Genomic DNA, 19,181 nt, shown 5'->3' on the forward strand with positions numbered 1-19,181 from the left:
AAGAAGATGCGCATGACAGCGCTGCTAGGAGATGCATTATTCTTTTTTCTTTCACCTAGGGCTTATTTTCAGGGAAAGGCTTGTATTTTAAGCCCTTCCCCAAAAATCACTTTGGATGTTGCCAGCACCTCACTGCTTTTAATGGAGCCAGCTGTAGCGCTAGCTCCATTGAATTCAATGGGATAGCATTGCGATCCTCTGCCACAGCTGGTGACAGCTGTGGCAGGGCAATTCTTCATCCCCGTGGGGAGTCTCTTTGTCACTGAACACTGTGACAGCAATCATTGTACAACTATTCATGGAACATTCTCATATACTCTAGTTTGTTAATACTTGTATTCCTGCCCATTTTTAACATTCCAGCTTGCTGTCAGTGAGTGAAGTCGTTCTTCTTGACATATATGCAAAGAGGAAAATAGAAAAGTGTCTCCACAGCGCCACCTATTTGAAGGCAATGATGCTGTGGAGGCATTTTTCCATCTTTCCATTTGCATACTTTTTTTCCCAGGAAGCACTGCATGGATTATAAGACTGCCTATACTCTCCACAAGGAAAAACAGTAAGCCCTTAGACCCTCTTCCTCACATCTAAATACTTAGGCCCTGTACAGTTCTAATATCTCTCACAGATGAGCAATTTTTGCAAATGTATCCAAAGTATCTAGTCAAAATTCTGTAAGGTAAACTTCCTAGTTTCTCGGTTAACTCATTTTAGGTGCACTGATACCGCGTGACAAACTACCAGGAATAGAAAATGAAATGCACTAAAATAGAGCAGACGGTATTCAATAATCGCAGCGTTAGAAACGATGCTTGAAGCACCGCTGCTGTCATTTAGGCCATATTTATCAAAGACACACACAATGTTTGGGGTATCTTTAAATACAGCACTTAGGGCTCATTCGTATCAGCGTAAGGGCTTAGTCACACGGGCGTTTATTGCCGCGATTTGCGCATGCGCATGCGTCCGGCGACTTTTTAAAACCATTGCTTTGCAATGGTATCGGACACATGAGCGCTTTTTATGCGCTCCTCCGATAAATTAGAGAACAGAAATCGCAGATCGCACCTATCTGCGATCTGCGATTCCTGTTCTCTTCTCTATATGCGCTCAACGGGGCCGGCGGCAGCAGCGCCGACCCCATTGAGAACATATAGAAGACAAATCATTCTTCTCTGCCACAGCTGGAACAGCTGGAACAGCTGTGGCAGAGAAGAACGATGTTTGCCCATTGAATTCAATGGAGCGGCAATACAGCCGCTCCATTGAAAGCAATGGGCTGCCGGCGTGCGCGGGGTTAATTGTCGGGAAGGGGTTAAATATATAACCCCTTACCTGCAATGCATCCTTAAATGTGAAAAAATAAAAAAAAAGGATGTTCTCACCTGCTCCCGGCAGCTGGAGATCCCGGCGGTCGGACTGCAGTGGGTGTGAAGGAGGTGTGACTCAGGCTTGCCCCTGATTGGCTCAGCCTGAGCCAATCAGAGGCTGAGCTCAGTCACACCCATTCATGAATTCATGAATGGGTGTGACTGAGACTTGCTTCTGATTGGCTCAGCGCTGAGCCAATCAGGGGCAAGCCTGAGTCACACCTCCTTCACACCCACTGCAGGCCGACCGCCGGGATCTCCAGCTGCCGGGAGCAGGTGAGTACATCCTTTTTTTTTATTTTTTCACATTTAAGGATGCATTGCAGGTAAGGGGTTATATATTTAACCCCTTCCCGACAATTAACCCCGCGCACGCCCGCAGCGCTTGCATTCAATGGAGCCGCTGTATTGCCGGCTCCATTGAATGCAATGCGCTGGACAGCTCCGGCCCGTTTCTAATGAAACGCGGCTAGGAGCAGATTTTCGGGCGATTTTTGGGCCGATTTTTCGGCGCCGGTCACGCGATTTGCGCATGCGCATCCGTCATGCGATGCGCAAATCGCGTGAAAAAACGCCCGTGTGACTAAGGCCTTAGGGAATTTCTATTTTCCTGCAGAGTTCCTTATTATGGCGGATCCAAACAGCAGCGAACAGCTCCTCATTGACTATAATAAGGGTCCGTTCAGTTTACCTACAGCAGTCACATAGGATACTTAAACTTGTGATTGTTTGATTGGTTTTACAGTATAATGCAATACTTTGGTATTGCACGCTGTTTTTTTTAACAAGCTACCTATTAAAGATGTCCTGTTTTCTAGCAGAAATCAATGACCCTGGTTCTAAACGGAATTTCTGTTGCTGATGTGAACAAACCCTTATGTCACAAAGAGGTTTCTACAATTTTAGGCCAGCCCCCTGCCACAGTGAAATTCTACAAAATTTTAGTGGCTTTTTAAAAAGTTGGAATTCATAAATGTGCCGACTTACCAAGCTAACCACACCCACCTTCTAATCTACTTTTTAAATATGATGAGAGTGCCATGAAACTGAAAAAAGTTCCAGAATTTTACACAAAAATAACATGCTCCAATATTTATTTTTTTACACCCGAACACCGTCATAAGTGCTTTCATAACTTACCTTTTTGGCTCTGTTCACATCGGCGTTGGAGGCTACATCACAGGTTCTTTCGTATTTGATGGGAAAAATGTGCTTCTTTTTGTGCTTCTCACAATAGATCTGAGTCATACAGGCGCACCCAGTATGGAGTCCATCTATCTTGTAGAACTTTCAGCCTAATGTCATTTCTGACATCTTGGCCAAAAAAAGTGTTCTCTTGTATACAGTAACAAGTAATATTAATGATGATGTAGACAATTTAGGGGTGGATTCAGACGACCGTATATCGGCTCGGTTTTCACGCCGAGCCGATATACGGTGTCCTCATCTGTAGGGGGGGGATGAAAGAGCCAGGAGCAGGAACTGAGCTCCCGCCCCCTCTCTTTCTCCTCTCCACCCCTCTGCACTATTTGCAATGAAAGCAGTCGGGATGGCGCGGGGCTAAATTCCGAGAATTAGCCCCGCCCACATCCCACCTCTCCCTACTGCAAATAGTGCAGAGGGGCGGAGAGGAGGCTGAGAGGGGGCAGGAGCTCAGAGCACTGCTCCTGGTTCTTCCAGGCTCCCCCCCCCGGCAGAGAGAGACAACGTATATCAGCTGGGCGTGAAAACCCAGCTGATATACGTTCGTCTGAATCCAGCCTAAGATGAACTCCTGTAATGTTAGTTATTGCTGTAGACTCTATGTAGGGCTGGTTTGTTTGGTCTTTTCATGACCATGGATCATTGATGCTCCTGCGCCCAGGTCACATTCTGCAATACTAGTATTCAAACTTCCAAAAAAAAAAATAAAATTTTAATTTTTTTGTATAACAGATCTACATTAAGGTCAGTTTTTTGCAGACTGAGTTATATTTTTAACTATACCATATAATATATTGGAAGACTTTTAAAAATTTCCAAGTGGAGCAAAGTGGGAAAAAAGCATTTACACCACTGAGGGTGGGGCACTTCTGCAGCATTCAAGGTGCAGTAAAAATGGCATGTTATCTTTATTCTGTGGGTCAATATGGTTACACCTATACAAAATGTATTTAGTTTTTTAATATATTAATACTTATAAACATCTATACCTTAATAAAATAAGAATTACTCTCTGCCGCCATATTTTAACCCCCATCGTTATTTTTACGCTTTTCCATCGATGGGGCTACGTGAGGGCTCATTTAGTTGGATTGCAGTATGGAGAAATATAGGAACGCATCTCGTTATATGCAGATCTGCTGTTGTATACGGAGAATGTAAGTAGATCAATGAGTCCTGTTATGTCCCTTTTTCATATATTCGGTAAGATGTTGGGTCTCGCTATTAATTGGGGGAAATTGTAATTCTTCCTTTAGATCCCTTGCCGGTGGACTATTCATTGGAACATACGCAACTACAAATAGTATAGGAATTTAAATATTTGGGAGTTGTGGTATCTTCTAAGCCTCAAGACTCTATTACTGCCAATTTACTTCCAGCGGTACGAAAGTTTGGGGAAAAGATTAAGGTCTAGAATCATCTCCCACTGTTGATAATTGGCAGGGAAAATCATTATTAAAATGGGTTTGGTATCACAAATTCCTTTATAAACTTAAAATTTCTCCAGTTTGGATTCCATCACAATATTTTTCTAGACTCCATACGATATTTAGGAGTTTTTTTTAATGGAACAAGAAATCTACTAGAAATCTACTAGGAAGTGTGAGATTTTGTTGCAAAAATAAGAGAGGTTATATCCTTGGAAAGGGAGATATAGCAAAAAAAAAGAGATATATAATGGATAGTCCATATTGAGTGCTGGGTGCATTGAGGTATTGTAGAAAAATTGATAAGATTTGGAGATTGTGAGGAAGAGAGGTAAGAAGGGAGAAAAAAGTTTTTCTTCTCTTCTTGTATGTGCCCAGATTTTTCTCTTTTTTTGGGGGGGGGGGGGGGATTGTGATTTGCTTAAATATAGGTAGAATTAATTGCTTGGGTAGAGAAATGATATTTAGAATTTAAGGGGTAATTGTATTCAAAAATATAACTTTAATAAAAATTATGTGATTAAAAAAAAATTCTATATGTAAACTGTATGATATAAGTCAGAGCGAAGCAAGCAGGAAGCTTGTATTACATGATGAAAAGCGGGGAAACATCAATGAGAGAGAGAAGCAGGCAAGGTCCAATATTTGTAACTGTTGGACAGATGGAGACGCACGGGAGGACGGGGCTGGAGCTCGGCATACTTACCCTTCCCTGGATGGGAAGTGACAGGTGACAATTATTCCACGCTGCTACTTTCCTTCAACAGAGTGGAAAATTAGAGAAAAAAAAGTCAAGGAACAAGAGAAAAACTAAGAGAGACCAAAAATGAGATGGGAAGATAAGGGCTCATTCACACGGGAGCACTGGTGTAACTAATGGGGATGCGGTTGCCCCCGGGCCTAGGAGCCTTAGGGGGTCTATAAGACCTCTCTTCTCCATATAGGGAGCCCAGTACTACGATATACGTGGTTTTCTCCTGTTATGCAACCATGATAATCACAGATGGATAAGGGTACAAAAATGAAACCACTGATTTCAATGGTTTAATGGTCACGGCCGTGTTTCTTACATATTACTATGCACAAGAGAAAAAAAAAAAAATCGGCCTTGCATTATCTTTCTCACACGTAGTTTTTATGCATGCGAGAAAAGATAGGTCCTGCCCTAACTTCCTGCTTGTTTTTTATTTTACCCGGGCAATAGCACAGCGTTTAAAAGGTTAAAAAAAAAAAAAAAAGACTTTGGACTGGCTCATGCAAAAATCTGCGCCTAGCTTATTTGCATATGAAGAAACCCCTAGGGATTAAACAGACGAGCGTGTTTTTACGCATTTATGTACGCAGAAAAAGCCTGTCCGCAAAAGGCAGAGAATAGAACCTATTGATTTCAATGGGTTTCTCCTCACCTCTTTTTTTTGAGCCTGCTATTTTCGTAGGCTCCAAAAAATAGGTCCTGCTGTTATTTCTGTGTGCTTGTGCACCAAAAAGCCCCAAAGGAGGTCCATGGTAGGTGTTAAAAAAAAAAAAACACATCCGCCTGCTTAGGTATGCACTAAATGTTGCGCATGCTGCAATCACCAGCATTGCGTTAGGCTAATTTGCCATTTAAATCAGGGTGGGGTGTACAAAATACACTCGTCCACTGTGCAAAAAAATGTGCAGAAACGAGTGTATTACAACATATGTACACTCATCTGTTTAAGCCCTAGGAGAAAGAGGAAGAACAAGGAAGAAGGAGAACAAGGAAAGAGAGAAAGAGCAATGGCGCCTTTACACGGGACGATTATCGTTCAGAATCATTCAAATTCCCGAGCGCCCCCGGGGAATATAAACGATAATTGCCCCGTTGAAACGTATGCAGCGACTGAACGAGAATTGTTCAGTTGTTCAGTTTCTGCATGCAGAAAACTGAACGACGCGCCATTTAGTGTAAACATCGCCACAGGCCGGTTTCACACAGACAAGATTCTTGCACAAGATTTGATACAAAACACCTCACATCCACAGCATGTTGGCGCGTGCCATATCAGGCCGCGTTTCACGTCCCGATATCGCACTCGCCCGTGTGAAATCAGCCTCACACAGCGTCGTAGATGTAAAAATACAAAAATTATGGTTTTCTAAATAGGACAATGAGAAATTGACCCAAAATCCTCAAGATGCTCCTTGATCTCTGAGGTTTGTGCTTGAGTCATGGTTTGCACCTGGGATACGTGGCATATTTCTAAGAAGTGCAGATTCAGGGTAATTATTTATTAGCTATTTTGTGTGGTATGATTATCTGTCTTACAAGCAGAAAAATTCAGTTTAAAAATTGCACATTTTTCAAACTTTTCTGTAAATTTAGGAATAAAAAATTAAAAAAAAAAAAAAAAAAAAAAAAATCACAAAACATATTGACCAAAATTGACCACTTACATAAAGTACAATGTGTCATGAAAAACCACTCAGAAACACTTGTATAAGTAACATGTCAGATTTGCAAAATGGGGCCTTTTCAGGAAGACCAAAACTGGCTATAGGAGGAAAGGGGTTAATCTACTAAAAAAAAACCTTAGAAAAGTATTAACCCTTTTCAATCCACTGTCTGACCTCTGAGGACATTATGATTTAAGGCTGTACAGCTCCGATGTTGGAAGACGTCCGTTGGGGTTCTCTTACTGTATATTGCCAGCCTCTCTGAGGTCGGAACCTATCCAACGTGTCACCTCATGCAGTACTAGCTTTAGCCAGCAGATAGCGCTGTTGTATAACAGCAGAAAAAGAGTAAGTCCCCTAGGAAAACCAGGATACAAATTGGATTGGAAAGGGTTAAAAAATAAAACTAGTTATTTTCATCTAACGAATTCCCGATACTGCAAAGGATCAACAGGAGTGCGACTGTGCGGGGAAACTCTGTGAAAGAGCCGGAGCAGTCAGACCCATGACTGATGAGGACATGATGACATGTTCCAGTAGCCGAAATCCCCCTATAATACACACTCACCTGCTGCAGACTTCATTGTGAAGAGAAAGACATTCATGGTATTCAATTTATGATTGACTTTAATATAAGGCAAGTTATGTGTAAGTCTTATTATGACTGAGCCGTGGGGAGACAGGTGTAATTATCCAATATGGAGAATCACAATGAGATATTTCCAGGAAACAATGTAATAAGGAGCCCCTTCCTGCCAGTCTTTTTGTATTCCCACCAGACCTTCATCGTAATGGGTTATATTTTAAGAGCCGAACATTTCAATGACTTAGGAACTTCGTTCCTGAATGTCTATGATTTTTCCTTCTCGGAAAGTAATATAAATTGACGGAGCCACTTTCTGCAAGGATTACACAAGATTGTTCTTTCATTCTTTTCCTAAGTGTCTAAGAAATGACTGTAATTTTCAACACTTTACACAGAAACGAAGGATGAGGCTCAACATAAGGACAAAGTATAGGCTGCGACATGTTTGGACACAGTGGTAGAGTGCGGGATGATAGGTAGAGATGAGTCAATCCACCTGCCACATTGGAGATTCAACAATTTTCCAATCGATTAACCCAAAAAAAAAAAAAATTAATCCCGTTTTGTGATTGGCTCTTGAAAAATCCCAAAACTTTTCTGATTGGTTCACGGACTATATTATAAGAAATGGAGTGAATCGTTTACTTCTGGTCATCGTAATGAAAATGATAGTAAAAATGGCATAGACAAGTTTCTATAGTTGGAAGAAAAAAGTATTTAGTGCCTTTTCTTTACCAGGCCATTCATTTCTGGTACAGGTAGGAGTGCAAAAGTGCAATACCCAGTAAATGAATGACACTGATTATGTTGGCACTGCTTTCGTGCCCAAGAACTCAACAGTGGGAGAGTAGAAGTGGATGACAACTGCAATCCCACAACAATGGTCATGGTTAGGGAAATCCTGGCTCTTTAGAGCGATTGTCCCGAAAGCATGTAAATGACAGAGCAGAGCTCCCTGCTTCGGACCTTTTTCTATGATCAAGAGTGAAGAACTGCTTAGTAAGGGCTACCATCTTGGTGGGCCTTCTGGCCACCCTGTGAACCCACATTTTCCCTGTAGGTGAAATGCTTGGATGGCTGCGGCTTCCCACTGAAATGATCTACGGATTGCTGGCAGTGCAGAGAATAGGCAATCAGTTGATTGTCTCAGGCTGTTCGATCAGGGAGGAGTTGTACTTCTTGATACAACCACTTTAAAGGATCACTAAGAGAGATGAGCAAGCGTACTCGGTTCGGGCATTTTTGCACTCGAGCACTGCTTTTTCCGAGTAACTGACTACTTGGACGAAAAGATTCGGGGGGCGCCGGGGGTGAGCGGGGGGTTGCAGAGGGGAGTGGGGGGAGAGAGAGCTCCCCCCTGTTCCCCACTGCTACCCCCGCTCTATCACGGCGCCCCCCAAATCTTTTCGTCCGAGTAGTCAGTTACTCGGAAAAAGCAGTGCTCGAGTGCAAAAACGCCCGAGAAGAGTACGTTCGCTCATCTCTAATCAATAAACCTCGAAATTAATGATAAAGACAAGAAAAACGTGTCGCAATGTCAGTCAGCGGGATGTTATGCCCCTAATGCAAACAATCTAGTAGAGAACCCAAGGGATCTAATTCTTCATGATTTCTCCCACTGTCAGCTTCAAGATAGCCGATAGGTGGGTCCAACCAATACATTGGAACAAGTCATTATCAGACTTGGGTGTCATATGTGTCGCAGTGTGTATATGTGGAGGGGATTCTGTTGCAGCCAGTTGCCTTATGGCAAAAGAAAGCCTTGATCTGAGAGTAGGAGGCAGTCGAAACGGCTGATCACCTCGGACATAGATATTCATCTGTTACAGTTTTAAGTGCAGTATTATGCAGATTAAGATGAAAGGAGAGGATGATTAAGAGTGATTTTTTGTTTTCTTCTTTCCTTTCATGTGTTCTCTACATTTAGTGTTCATCATGACCTCAATAGTATCATAAGGTTCTACTGACCTTTATGGCAACTGGTATTTAATTACAGTAGCTCCATTGTATAGCAATCTTTGCAATGTTACGCAACTCAAGAACTTGGCTAAAAAGTTCCATAATACGACTCATTGCTTTTTCCTATTTTCAGATGGCCGTGATGCACCCGTACTGTGCCATCAAGAAGGAAGAGGAAGCCTGTAAAGAGAAAATACAGAGATATGAAGCCGAAATGTGGAATGATTCAATGCCAGGTAATTTGCTTTTATATAATACTTATTACTATAATTTACGATAACACATCATTAATTCCAGGGTGCTGCGCAGAGGAAAGGCGGGTTTAAGTACATTACATAAAATAAAGTAGGTAGAGATGCATTAAAGCCTTCACATAACACAAGGTGGGTAGAAATACATTAAGTACATTACATAATATAAGATAAGGGTCTTCTTAAATGGGCCGACATATGCCATGTGCTAACTTGCACAATAGTGTAACGTTTGGGTCTTCATTTGTTCACGAGCCCATCTGATGTAAGAAGCAATAAAGACTGAGCTTTAGTATTTAACCCCTTAAGGACCAGGCTGTTTTGTACCTTAAGGACCAGACACTTGTTAGAGATTTTACCCATGTTTTTTTTCCATCAGCTATCAAAATTATTTTTGCTCCCTAATTTTTCCCGTGACATGTAGGGCAATTTTTTAAAATATCTTTTTCACTGACTTTTTTCCCCGCTTTTTAGTTTTATTGGGGGTAAAAAATGATTTTTTTAACATTTCTAGTAATTTATTTTAAAATTAGTATATTTACACTAAAATAAAGTACGGGAACGGGTTCGTCATTTTGTTTTGGATGTTTTGATATATAATATGTATGGTTTTAGATTACAGAGCGCTTATTGCAACGGTTTTGGTTGGCGTCGGCTTTGGGTTATTTACTTTATGTATATGTTGTTGTTTTATTCTGTAATTTTGTTTTACTTATTTATGTAATTGTGTTTTTTTACTATCTATATCCCCTGGGATGTCATATAAGACCTCTGGGGGACATTGAGTGCTGTGTACTCGGGAAAGGAAAAGGCAGAAAAATCCCTCTTGCCTTCTCCTCTGGGTTATCAGCTGTTACTAACAGCTGACAACCCGTCCTGCCTCTGATTGATTGCAGAGGAAGGAGGCTTTAGGCTGGGTTCACACGGGGCGGATTTGCCGCAGAAATTCCGTGCGGAATTTCGCCGCGGCAAATCCGCATGCGGCCGCTAGTCCCGGGATTAGCCTACCATGTGGACGAAATTTCTCAGAAATCTCATCCACACGGGACGGCAAATCCGCTGCGGCTAAGCCGGCAGAAGCCGCCGCTGCGGCACGGATTTGCCGACCACAGCATGTCCATTTTTTTTTCCCCGCTGTGGCCGCGCTTTTCTCTATGGGAGCGCCGGCCGCAGCGGAAGAGTGAGCGGCTGTGCCGCTTCAAAGCCGCTGTGGGTTTTGCAGCGGCAGTTCTCCCGGCGGAAATCTCGCAGTTTTTCGCTGCGGCCAAACCGCGAGATTTTCGCCGAGAATCCGCCCTGTGAGAACCAGCCTAAAGCGCCGTCGGAATTTTACATATGGCTAGGCTCTAAGCCCAGGACCAGGCGCCGTATATTTACAGTGCCTGGTCCTAAACGGGTTAAAGGAGCACGGTTATTAACTTTGAGTACCATAAACTATGTAATGGGGCTCGAGGGTGAGGGAACTTGGAGCCCAGGGAGCTTCGTATTATACTCAAAGGGTGCCCCACTCCAGCGCTGTGTCCCAATGAAGTTGAAGGGAAGATGCAGGCAACGAAAGTCAAGGTGCTGGCACACACTGACTTCATGGAGATACAATTCTAGAACAAGATGCTCTGTGAGTTTGATACAAAACTTCCCAGACTCCCCGTTTCCTCAACTTTGAGCTCGATAACATAGTTTATGGGGTTCAGGCCTTAGTCAGACGGGCGTTTTTAGCTGCGATTTGCGCATGCGCATGCATCCGGCGATTTTATAAAACCATTGCTTTGCAATGGTATCGGACACATGAGCGCTTTTTATGCGCTCCTCCGATAAATTATAGAACAAAAAAAAAACAAAAAAAAACGCAGATCGCACCTATCTGCGATCTGCGATTCCTGTTCTCTTCTGTATATGCGCCCAATGGGGCCGGCGGCAGCAGCGCCGACCCCATTGAGAACATATAGAAGACAAATCATTCTTCTCTGCCACAGCTGTAACAGCTTTGGCAGAGAAGAACGATGTCTGCCCATTGAATTCAATGGAGCGGCAATACAGCCGCTCCATTGAAAGCAATGGGCTGCCGGCGTGCGCGGGGTGAATTGTCGGGAAGGGGTTAAATATATAAGCCCTTCCCTGCAATTCATCCTAAAATGTATTAAAAAAAAAAAAAATTGTATACTCACCTTTCCGCTGCAGCCGGAGTCCAGCCGCGGCCGCTGTCAGTTCTCCTGAACTGCTTCTCGGCACTATTCAGCCGGCGGGGCTTTAAAATCCCCGCCTGCTGAATGATCTGCCTCTGATTGGTCACAGCCCTGACCAATCAGAGGCTGGTTTCACTCACACACCCATTCATGAATTCATGAATGGGTGAGTGACTGCTGCCTCTCAGCGCTGAGCCAATCAGGGGCAGGTCTGACTCACATCCATTCATGAATTCATGAATGGGTGTGAGTGAGGCATGCCTCTGATTGGCTCAGCGCTGAGCCAATCAGGGGGCAGGTCTGACTCACACCCCCTTCACACCCACTGCAGGATGGCCGCGCGGAGCTCGGCTGCCGGGAGAAGGTGAGTATACAATTTTTTTTTATTTTAACATATTTTAGGATGAATTGCAGGGAAGGGCTTATATATTTAAGCCCTTACCGACCATTCATCCCGAGCTCGCCCGCAGCGCATTGCTTTAAATGGAGGCGGCTCTATTGCCGTCTCCATTGAATGCAATGAGCTGGACAGCTCCGGCCCGTTTCTAATGAAACGCGGCTAGGAGCAGATTTTCGGGCGATTTGCGGGCGACTTGCGCGCACCGGTCACGCGATTTGCGGATGCGCATCCGTCATGCGATCCCCAAATCGCGCGAAAAAACGCCCGTCTGACTAAGGCCTCACAGGTAATAACAGTGATCCTTTAAAGTCCATTAGAAATGACTTGGCATGGAATTTTTGAGTCTCAATAGGCTGTGGGGAATCTAACTACGCATTTTCGAATGGAGCATGGAGCAGGGACATTTAATATTACTTTGCCACAGTTGTCCCGCCATGGTTGTGGTACCTACTGCAGTCCGGTTTTTATTGGACCTCTCACTGTATAATGAAGGAACCATGTGAGCTGGGCTATTCTCAACTAAACAGGACATACTGTATCTTAGGGTCCTTGTACCTGGGATGATTATTGAAGGATCATGTGAAACTGAATGTTAATGGTTCAGTGTAAGCGTTTAGTTTCTGTCGGCGTAAAGCCCAGGCGATGACCGGCCAGTTAAGAAGACGATCATTCATCTATGAACGACTGTCTGTTTACTGTAAATGGGGGTGGGCGGAAGTGATCTTTGGTGCACTCCGCCTTTATTCAGTGAGCGAATACCGCTCCTGTGTGAAAGCACAGAAGTGACAATCATGCGGGCGACTGGTGGGCGCTTTAGTGCCCAACATTCTATCCATGTAAAAGAACCCTTAGGCATGTGTCATGCAAGCGTGTCCCGACATCATTGTGCATGGAACCCAATGATTGTAATGGGTAGGTTTACATAAGCGTATTTCATTCATGCATTTGTGCACAAAATTAGCACACATTCAATTAATTAACGTAAATGCCCATTTCAGTGAATGGGAGCATGCTTACATGAGTAGAACATGCTCTTGTGTCCGCAAACACGTTTACGCCTACAGGACTTAGGCTATTTGGACACCCTCTACAAGAGTGTAACACAGGATACTCACATACATAACCCAAAGAGAGCGCAAGCCAGACTTTTCTCACACATTAGGGTGGCTTCATACGAACGTAATTCGCTGCGTGCTACCCGCATGAGACGGTCGCCTGGCACACAGCAAGTATGCAATGACATTGCATAATTGCTACGTGCCACCAATCGACACGCACTATCTTGGCATGCATGCATGCACATGTAATACGCGCCAAGGTAGACCATGTTGTGATCTTTATTGCACACAGATTTTGCGCAATGTGTGAGGGGCAAAACTGGAGCCTATATCAGATTGGTACAGTGTATTACATGTGCCAAACCCATGCCCTTAATAAGAGGTCACCACACGTCCATGTCAAGAAGCCTTTAGTCAGAGCATAAGGCTATTCTCACACTCAACCAATCAGATACTATCCCAGGATATTCTCACATTCTTAGCTCATAATAGTGTAGTCTGGCTAATCCATCATACTCAGCTATCCAGAGCATAAGGGCTTCCTCTAATGGGCATGGTTTAGTCCCATTATGTGGCCGCATAACAGGATGAAATACAAACATTGATTTCAATGGTTTCATTTTCATTAGCGGTATTCTCGTCCGTTAATAGTATGGGCGAGAAAACATAGGACTTAATACTACATGCAAGAAACATAGGGCAGGACCAATCTTCCTGCTGTTTTTTCAAACTTGCATGCTATGGCACGGAGTTTGAATGGACGGAAAAAAATTAAAAACCCTCGTTCATGTGCAACTACGCTCCGTAGCAGTGAGTATAGTCGCGCATACGCTCATGTGTTTTTGCCCGAACATGCAATTCTCATAGTATCAACTAATCGAAGCATAACCTAGACCACATGTGTCAAACACAAGGCCCGCTGCCTCATTTTCTGTGGCCCGCGGCGCGCCGACGGCCGCTCACCACTCTAGCGATTACCAGCTGGGGTGCCGCAGCTCCCCTCTGGTAATCGCGCTGTTACCGCTGATCCCAGTGCACACTGACGTCAGTGTGCAGCCGGGATCCTTCTCCCCTAAGTCCCCTGCTCTTCAGTTCCGCAGGAGAGGACTCGGGGAGGAAGCGTTCCGGGATACACACTGACGTCAGTGTGCATCTGGGCTCAGCGCGAGCAGAGGGGGAGCGGCGCTGACAGCAGGGAAGAGGTAAGTATATGGGTTGGGGAAGGAAGGGGGATTAATGGTGGCTGCTTTGGGTGGGTTATTATTGCTGCTGCTGCTGGGGGGGTAATATTGCTGCTGTTGGGGGGGGGTATTAATTGCTGCTGTTGGGGGGGTATTAATTGCTGCTGTTGGGGGGGTGGTAATATTACTGACAGGGATAATATTGCTGAGGGGGATAATATTGCTGTGGGGTTATTACTACTGTGGGGGTCGCTCTTACTACTGGGGCTACTTGGGGTACCCTGTTACTACTGGGACTGCTATCGGGTACCCTGTTACTACTGGGACTGCTATGGGGTACCCTGTTACTACTGGGGCCACTGTGGGGGTCGCTATTACTAATTGGCCCACTGTGGGGGTCAATATTTTTACTGAGGCCACTATGAGATTCACTATTACTACTGCGACCACTATAGGGGTCACTATTAAGGCTCGTTCACATGGGCGTAATCTTATTTCAGTCGCACAAATACGCTGCATATTTGCACAATCGAAAATGGCTTATGCCTGCGTATTTGGGCATGCAAAAAAGAACGCAGATGGGCCCACTGAGATGGTGCGCAAATATGCAGTGAATACATCAGTTTCCTGCGCATTCACCACATATTTGCACGGCCCATTCACTTCAATGGCCTATTGGGGTGCGTAGGACACAACAAAATAGGTCATGCTGTGTGAAAATATACATCATGTGAATGAAATCAATGACTTCTATTCACTGCATATTATGTACGCAAATACGCTTGTGTGAACAGGCCCTACTGTTCTGTCTTACAATCGGCCCTTTGAAGGTCACCATAAGCCTGATGTGGCCCTCGGTGAAAATGAGTTTGACACCCCTGACCTAGATCCTCACACTTCAAAATAAGTTTAGAAAATCCATGTTATTGTCACTCTGTCAACTCATCGGTGCGTAATCCTTAAAAAGCTTGCTTTTATGCCACATCCATAACCATCCCAGGTTGCATGCAGGCCATGCGTTGGACAACCATGATCTAGTTTATTCTCACACACCCAACTAATCAGTTGAGTATGTGAGAATATGTTGAATGACTGAGCCATGTTTTGTTCATTATTAATTCATCTGTAAATATAATTGAGCTTCTTTATTTTTTTTTTTACACAATTGTCATTTGCAATCATTTCCTGCGATCATGACCGGTGGTCATTTTCCTTGCTTCCCATAAAGCATAGTGGAGACTCTACGAGGCACCTCTTAAACACTGGGCCGGTATTAAAGGAAAATAGCCCCATACAGGCCCTGCAGATCTGGCTTATTTCATTATAGTGACATCATAGAACCAGACCGAAGAGCTCAGCAATATAAAATGACACAACTGATATATTATCATGGAAATAAACTCCAGAGCAATACATTAATTTAATCTCTGGGCTCTTATTAACAAGGAACAGCTCAGACCGAGGACATTTAAATTGAATCTGACACCCACATTTATGGAGTGTGCTCATTTGTATCATTACTCTGAATGTCAGGTTTCTTGCACAGCAATGGTTGGCACAGCATCCTATATGTGGCTCATAATATCGCCAACTATGATGACCAGATTCTCTTTTACTACCCCTTTTCATAGTAGTCCGGTTATCCTCTAAACTTTAGTTAGATCTGCTAGTTTCCTAAACTTGCTTTCTGATATTACAGAAGAATACTTATACTTGAAGAAGATATGAAGTTTGGATAACTTACGAACACAACGAACGGTAGCCAGCCTATTACACTATCCTACCGGAAGCATTTGGACCCTCAATCAGTAGAATGAATGTCTTACTAGCATATCATGTGCACTAAACCATGTTACATAAGATGCAGACTAGAGATGAGCGAGTATACTCGCTAAGGCACATTACTCGAGCGAGTAGTGCCTTAGCCGAGTATCTCCCCGCTCGTCTCTAAAGATTCAGGGGCCGGCGGGGAGCGGCGGGGAGATCTCTCTCCCCCCAGCTCCCCGCCGCAACTCACTTGTCACCCGCGCCGGCCCCCGAATCTTTAGAGACGAGCGGGGAGATACTCGGCTAAGGCACTACTCGCTCGAGTAATGTGCCTTAGCGAGTATACTCGCTCATCTCTAATACTGACCCTTGGAGGTGTCAGCCATAGTTTATGATAGGAACTAAACGCTATTGGATATACAGGTCATGTCGCTGTGCAATGGGCTGGAGGTATGTGCCCGTTTTGCACACTACATGATGGCACCGCAATGACAGATAGATGCACAGCCTGCACATTTGTGCAAAAAAGCTAATAAACATATCGCTCCATAGGAGGGTTTGTGGACTTAAACCTTGCATATTAACTTGATGTAAAACTCTTAAAGCAACAGTATTCTAGAATTCGACTGACTCAAAATATACTTGCTTGTCACTCGCGCCCCTCACTGTCACATACATCGCCTTCATTCTCCGGTGGCAGCAGCAAGGTGCAAGCCTTTTTCAAAGACCATTGTGACTTCTTCTCCAATGTCTCTTGACTGCGGTATAACTGTTACTATCATCAGTCCCCGGCCTCAAACACTTCATAGGAGCAGCGACCCCAATACTCAAACCCAGTTACCACTCTATGATACATGCCTTACTGCGCCATTACACAACAGCATAAACTAATTACATAACGTCATAAATATATTGTCAACAGCAACTTGTCACATTTTACATTATTAACACTACAACCAGAAACCCATTAACCCTTGAAAGGCCTTGCTCCAATCCCAAAAAATTATGCTGCTATGATCACAGTCCCCATTAGTCGCCACTCCCCACTGCAGCATCCCGTAGGGTGACCCCGGACACAGGGCATACGTTAAGGAGCAGGGAGGGTAAGATGCTGGCTTATCATTGTGGCACTTACCAGGCTCCCTCCCGGAGGGACACACGTAGCCTCGGCCAGGGCAATGCTGGGATTCTTCCGGACACCCCCAGCTCGGGGATGCCCAACAAACTGGGGGGGGGGGGGGGCGGGGGTCGTGGTTGTCACGGGTGACATCATTGTTTTGGTACCCCCCCCCGGCATGAACATTGGTGGGAAAATAAATGAGCCACAGACAATAGTATAGGACCTCAGGTCCCCGGGAATGGTCAGGGCCCGGAATAACTTTTACTCGAAGAATAACTGTAGGGATACAAGGCACAAATGACAGACTTGAAAGGTGCAGGAATTAGAGAAACTAAAGTACCTCCACTCAGCGTGACCCAGACTTCAGAACACGAGTGTGACCAATGACTGTAGAGTACCTCTGACAGGCAGTCCCGGACCTCAGGACGCACGGGTAGAGATGAGCGAGCGTACTCGGATAAAGCAAATTACTCGAGTGAGTAGTGCTTTTCCGAGTATCGCTGTGCTCGTCCCTGAAGATTCGGGTTCCGGCACGGAGCGGGGAGCTGCAGGGGAGAGCGGGGAGGAACGGAGGTAAGATCTTTCTCTTCCTCTCTCCCGCCCGCTCTCCCCTGCTCCCCGCTGCGACTCACCTGTCAGCCGCAGCGGCACCCGAATCTTCAGGGACGAGCACAGCGATACTCGGATAAAGCAAATTACTCGAGCGAGTAGTGCTTTTCCGAGTACACTCGCTCATCTCTACACGGGCGTGAAACAAATAATTGAGTACCTCTGCACTAGGCCTTGAAAGACTGCACACGCTCGCTGCTCACTCTCTGTCTTCAGGGGTTCACTCCATCATCATTCCTTAAACACGCATTCAGAGAAATCTCTCTTCCTCCTCCATTTTTCACTACATGAGGGCTGAAGGTGCCCCCATGTAGCTGGCACTCTGACAGAAACCCAGAAGATATGGACCTTTTCCCGCTCTCAAAACACTCACATTCATAGCCTCTCATACCACGTGACAGGATAGAATGAATACATTTACAGACAGACAGCTCCCTTTTGCAGACATTAACTCATCATTTGCTGCAGCTGTGCAATACACATACTAGAATGAGAAGACATTTTGCACAGAGCATCCACATAAGACATACATGTATGACATTATGGAGGGGGCCCAGGATGATGTACTGGGCCACTACACCACCCTGGCCAGGAATTTAACATTACGCAATCCCAGGGCATATAACGTACTGATGCTTGCTTGATACCCCTTTTGCCATTGGCTTCTGCTTCTTCCTTCGTCTGCACTATTTCTGGCTGGAGACCTCTCATAGTGTCCGGGGCACCACTGCTGTGGAGTCAAGTACTTCCTCTCCTCCCACACTCAGCGGGGCACTTCACCCCAATGGTCTGATCGATCCTCAGTCTTTGGTTTCCTGGTCTTCAAGGCCCTTTGATGGTCTGTCACTGACTTTGACAGCTCCTTAGGATGGCCTCCACCACTTCCCCACTCTGCTACTGGTTGCTCTCTCTGGCTATTTCTTGGTGTACTCTGGCTGTTCTGTTACAGATTTAATGCTTTTTATATAGCGTCTGTGGCACACCTAGCAGAATCCTAATCCTCTGGGATGGTGGGTGGGGTTTGGGAAGGGGCCTAGCCCCGCTCTGACTATAGTCTTTATCATGGGGCCGTTTTTCTGGGCAATGACGTGCTAGCCGCATCACCACCCTTGTCAAATAGGGAACAGCCCCACTTCAGTAGCGTTCCAAGTGCTGTAAACATGGCACCCTGCATGTCTCTGCCTCCCCTTCCCAGCCGTGTCCCTCTGGTCGGTAGAGGGGAGCCTCTCATGCAGCACCGCAGCACTGACCAGTACCTTATTCCTCCATTCCCCAACCCTTCTCCCGGTTACATCTTGAATCAGGAGTCGTCTAGCTTAGCATCACTCCCGTGTCACTGTATTCTGTAATGGGGAGCACCACAATGCTACCCCCTTACAGCTGCACATAAGCAATGGCCTGTCTGCTATGGCACAATGAACATTGTCATAGGACAGTTGATCAATGAAAGAACTTTCCATGGAGTGATGAATTAGACTATTCCTTCTTCACATCAGATGGAGATACCTGGGTGTGGAAGATGATTGGGAACGTCTTTTGCCAGAGTGCGTTGTGCCAACACTTAAGTACAGCAGTGGTTCTGTTATGTTTTGGGGGTGTTTTACATGGCATGGTCTCAGTCCGTTAGTTGTAGTGCCAAGAACCATGAA

The 19,181-nt window shown here is 44.8% G+C and overlaps 1 protein-coding gene across 1 annotated transcript in view; it reads left to right on the forward strand.

Annotated features, from left to right (window-relative positions):
• ADCYAP1R1 (ADCYAP receptor type I) overlaps positions 1 to 19,181 on the forward strand; it is a 193,260-nt gene that overhangs the window by 86,756 nt on the left and 87,323 nt on the right. Inside the window, exon 3 of the mRNA XM_066585652.1 lies at positions 9,097 to 9,199. Within this exon, the coding sequence (XP_066441749.1) occupies positions 9,097 to 9,199 (103 nt within the window). The remainder of the gene's footprint in view (positions 1 to 9,096; positions 9,200 to 19,181) is intronic.

This window comes from Eleutherodactylus coqui, chromosome 12 (assembly GCF_035609145.1).
Source record: "Eleutherodactylus coqui strain aEleCoq1 chromosome 12, aEleCoq1.hap1, whole genome shotgun sequence".
Classification (NCBI taxonomy): Eukaryota; Metazoa; Chordata; class Amphibia; order Anura; family Eleutherodactylidae; genus Eleutherodactylus; species Eleutherodactylus coqui.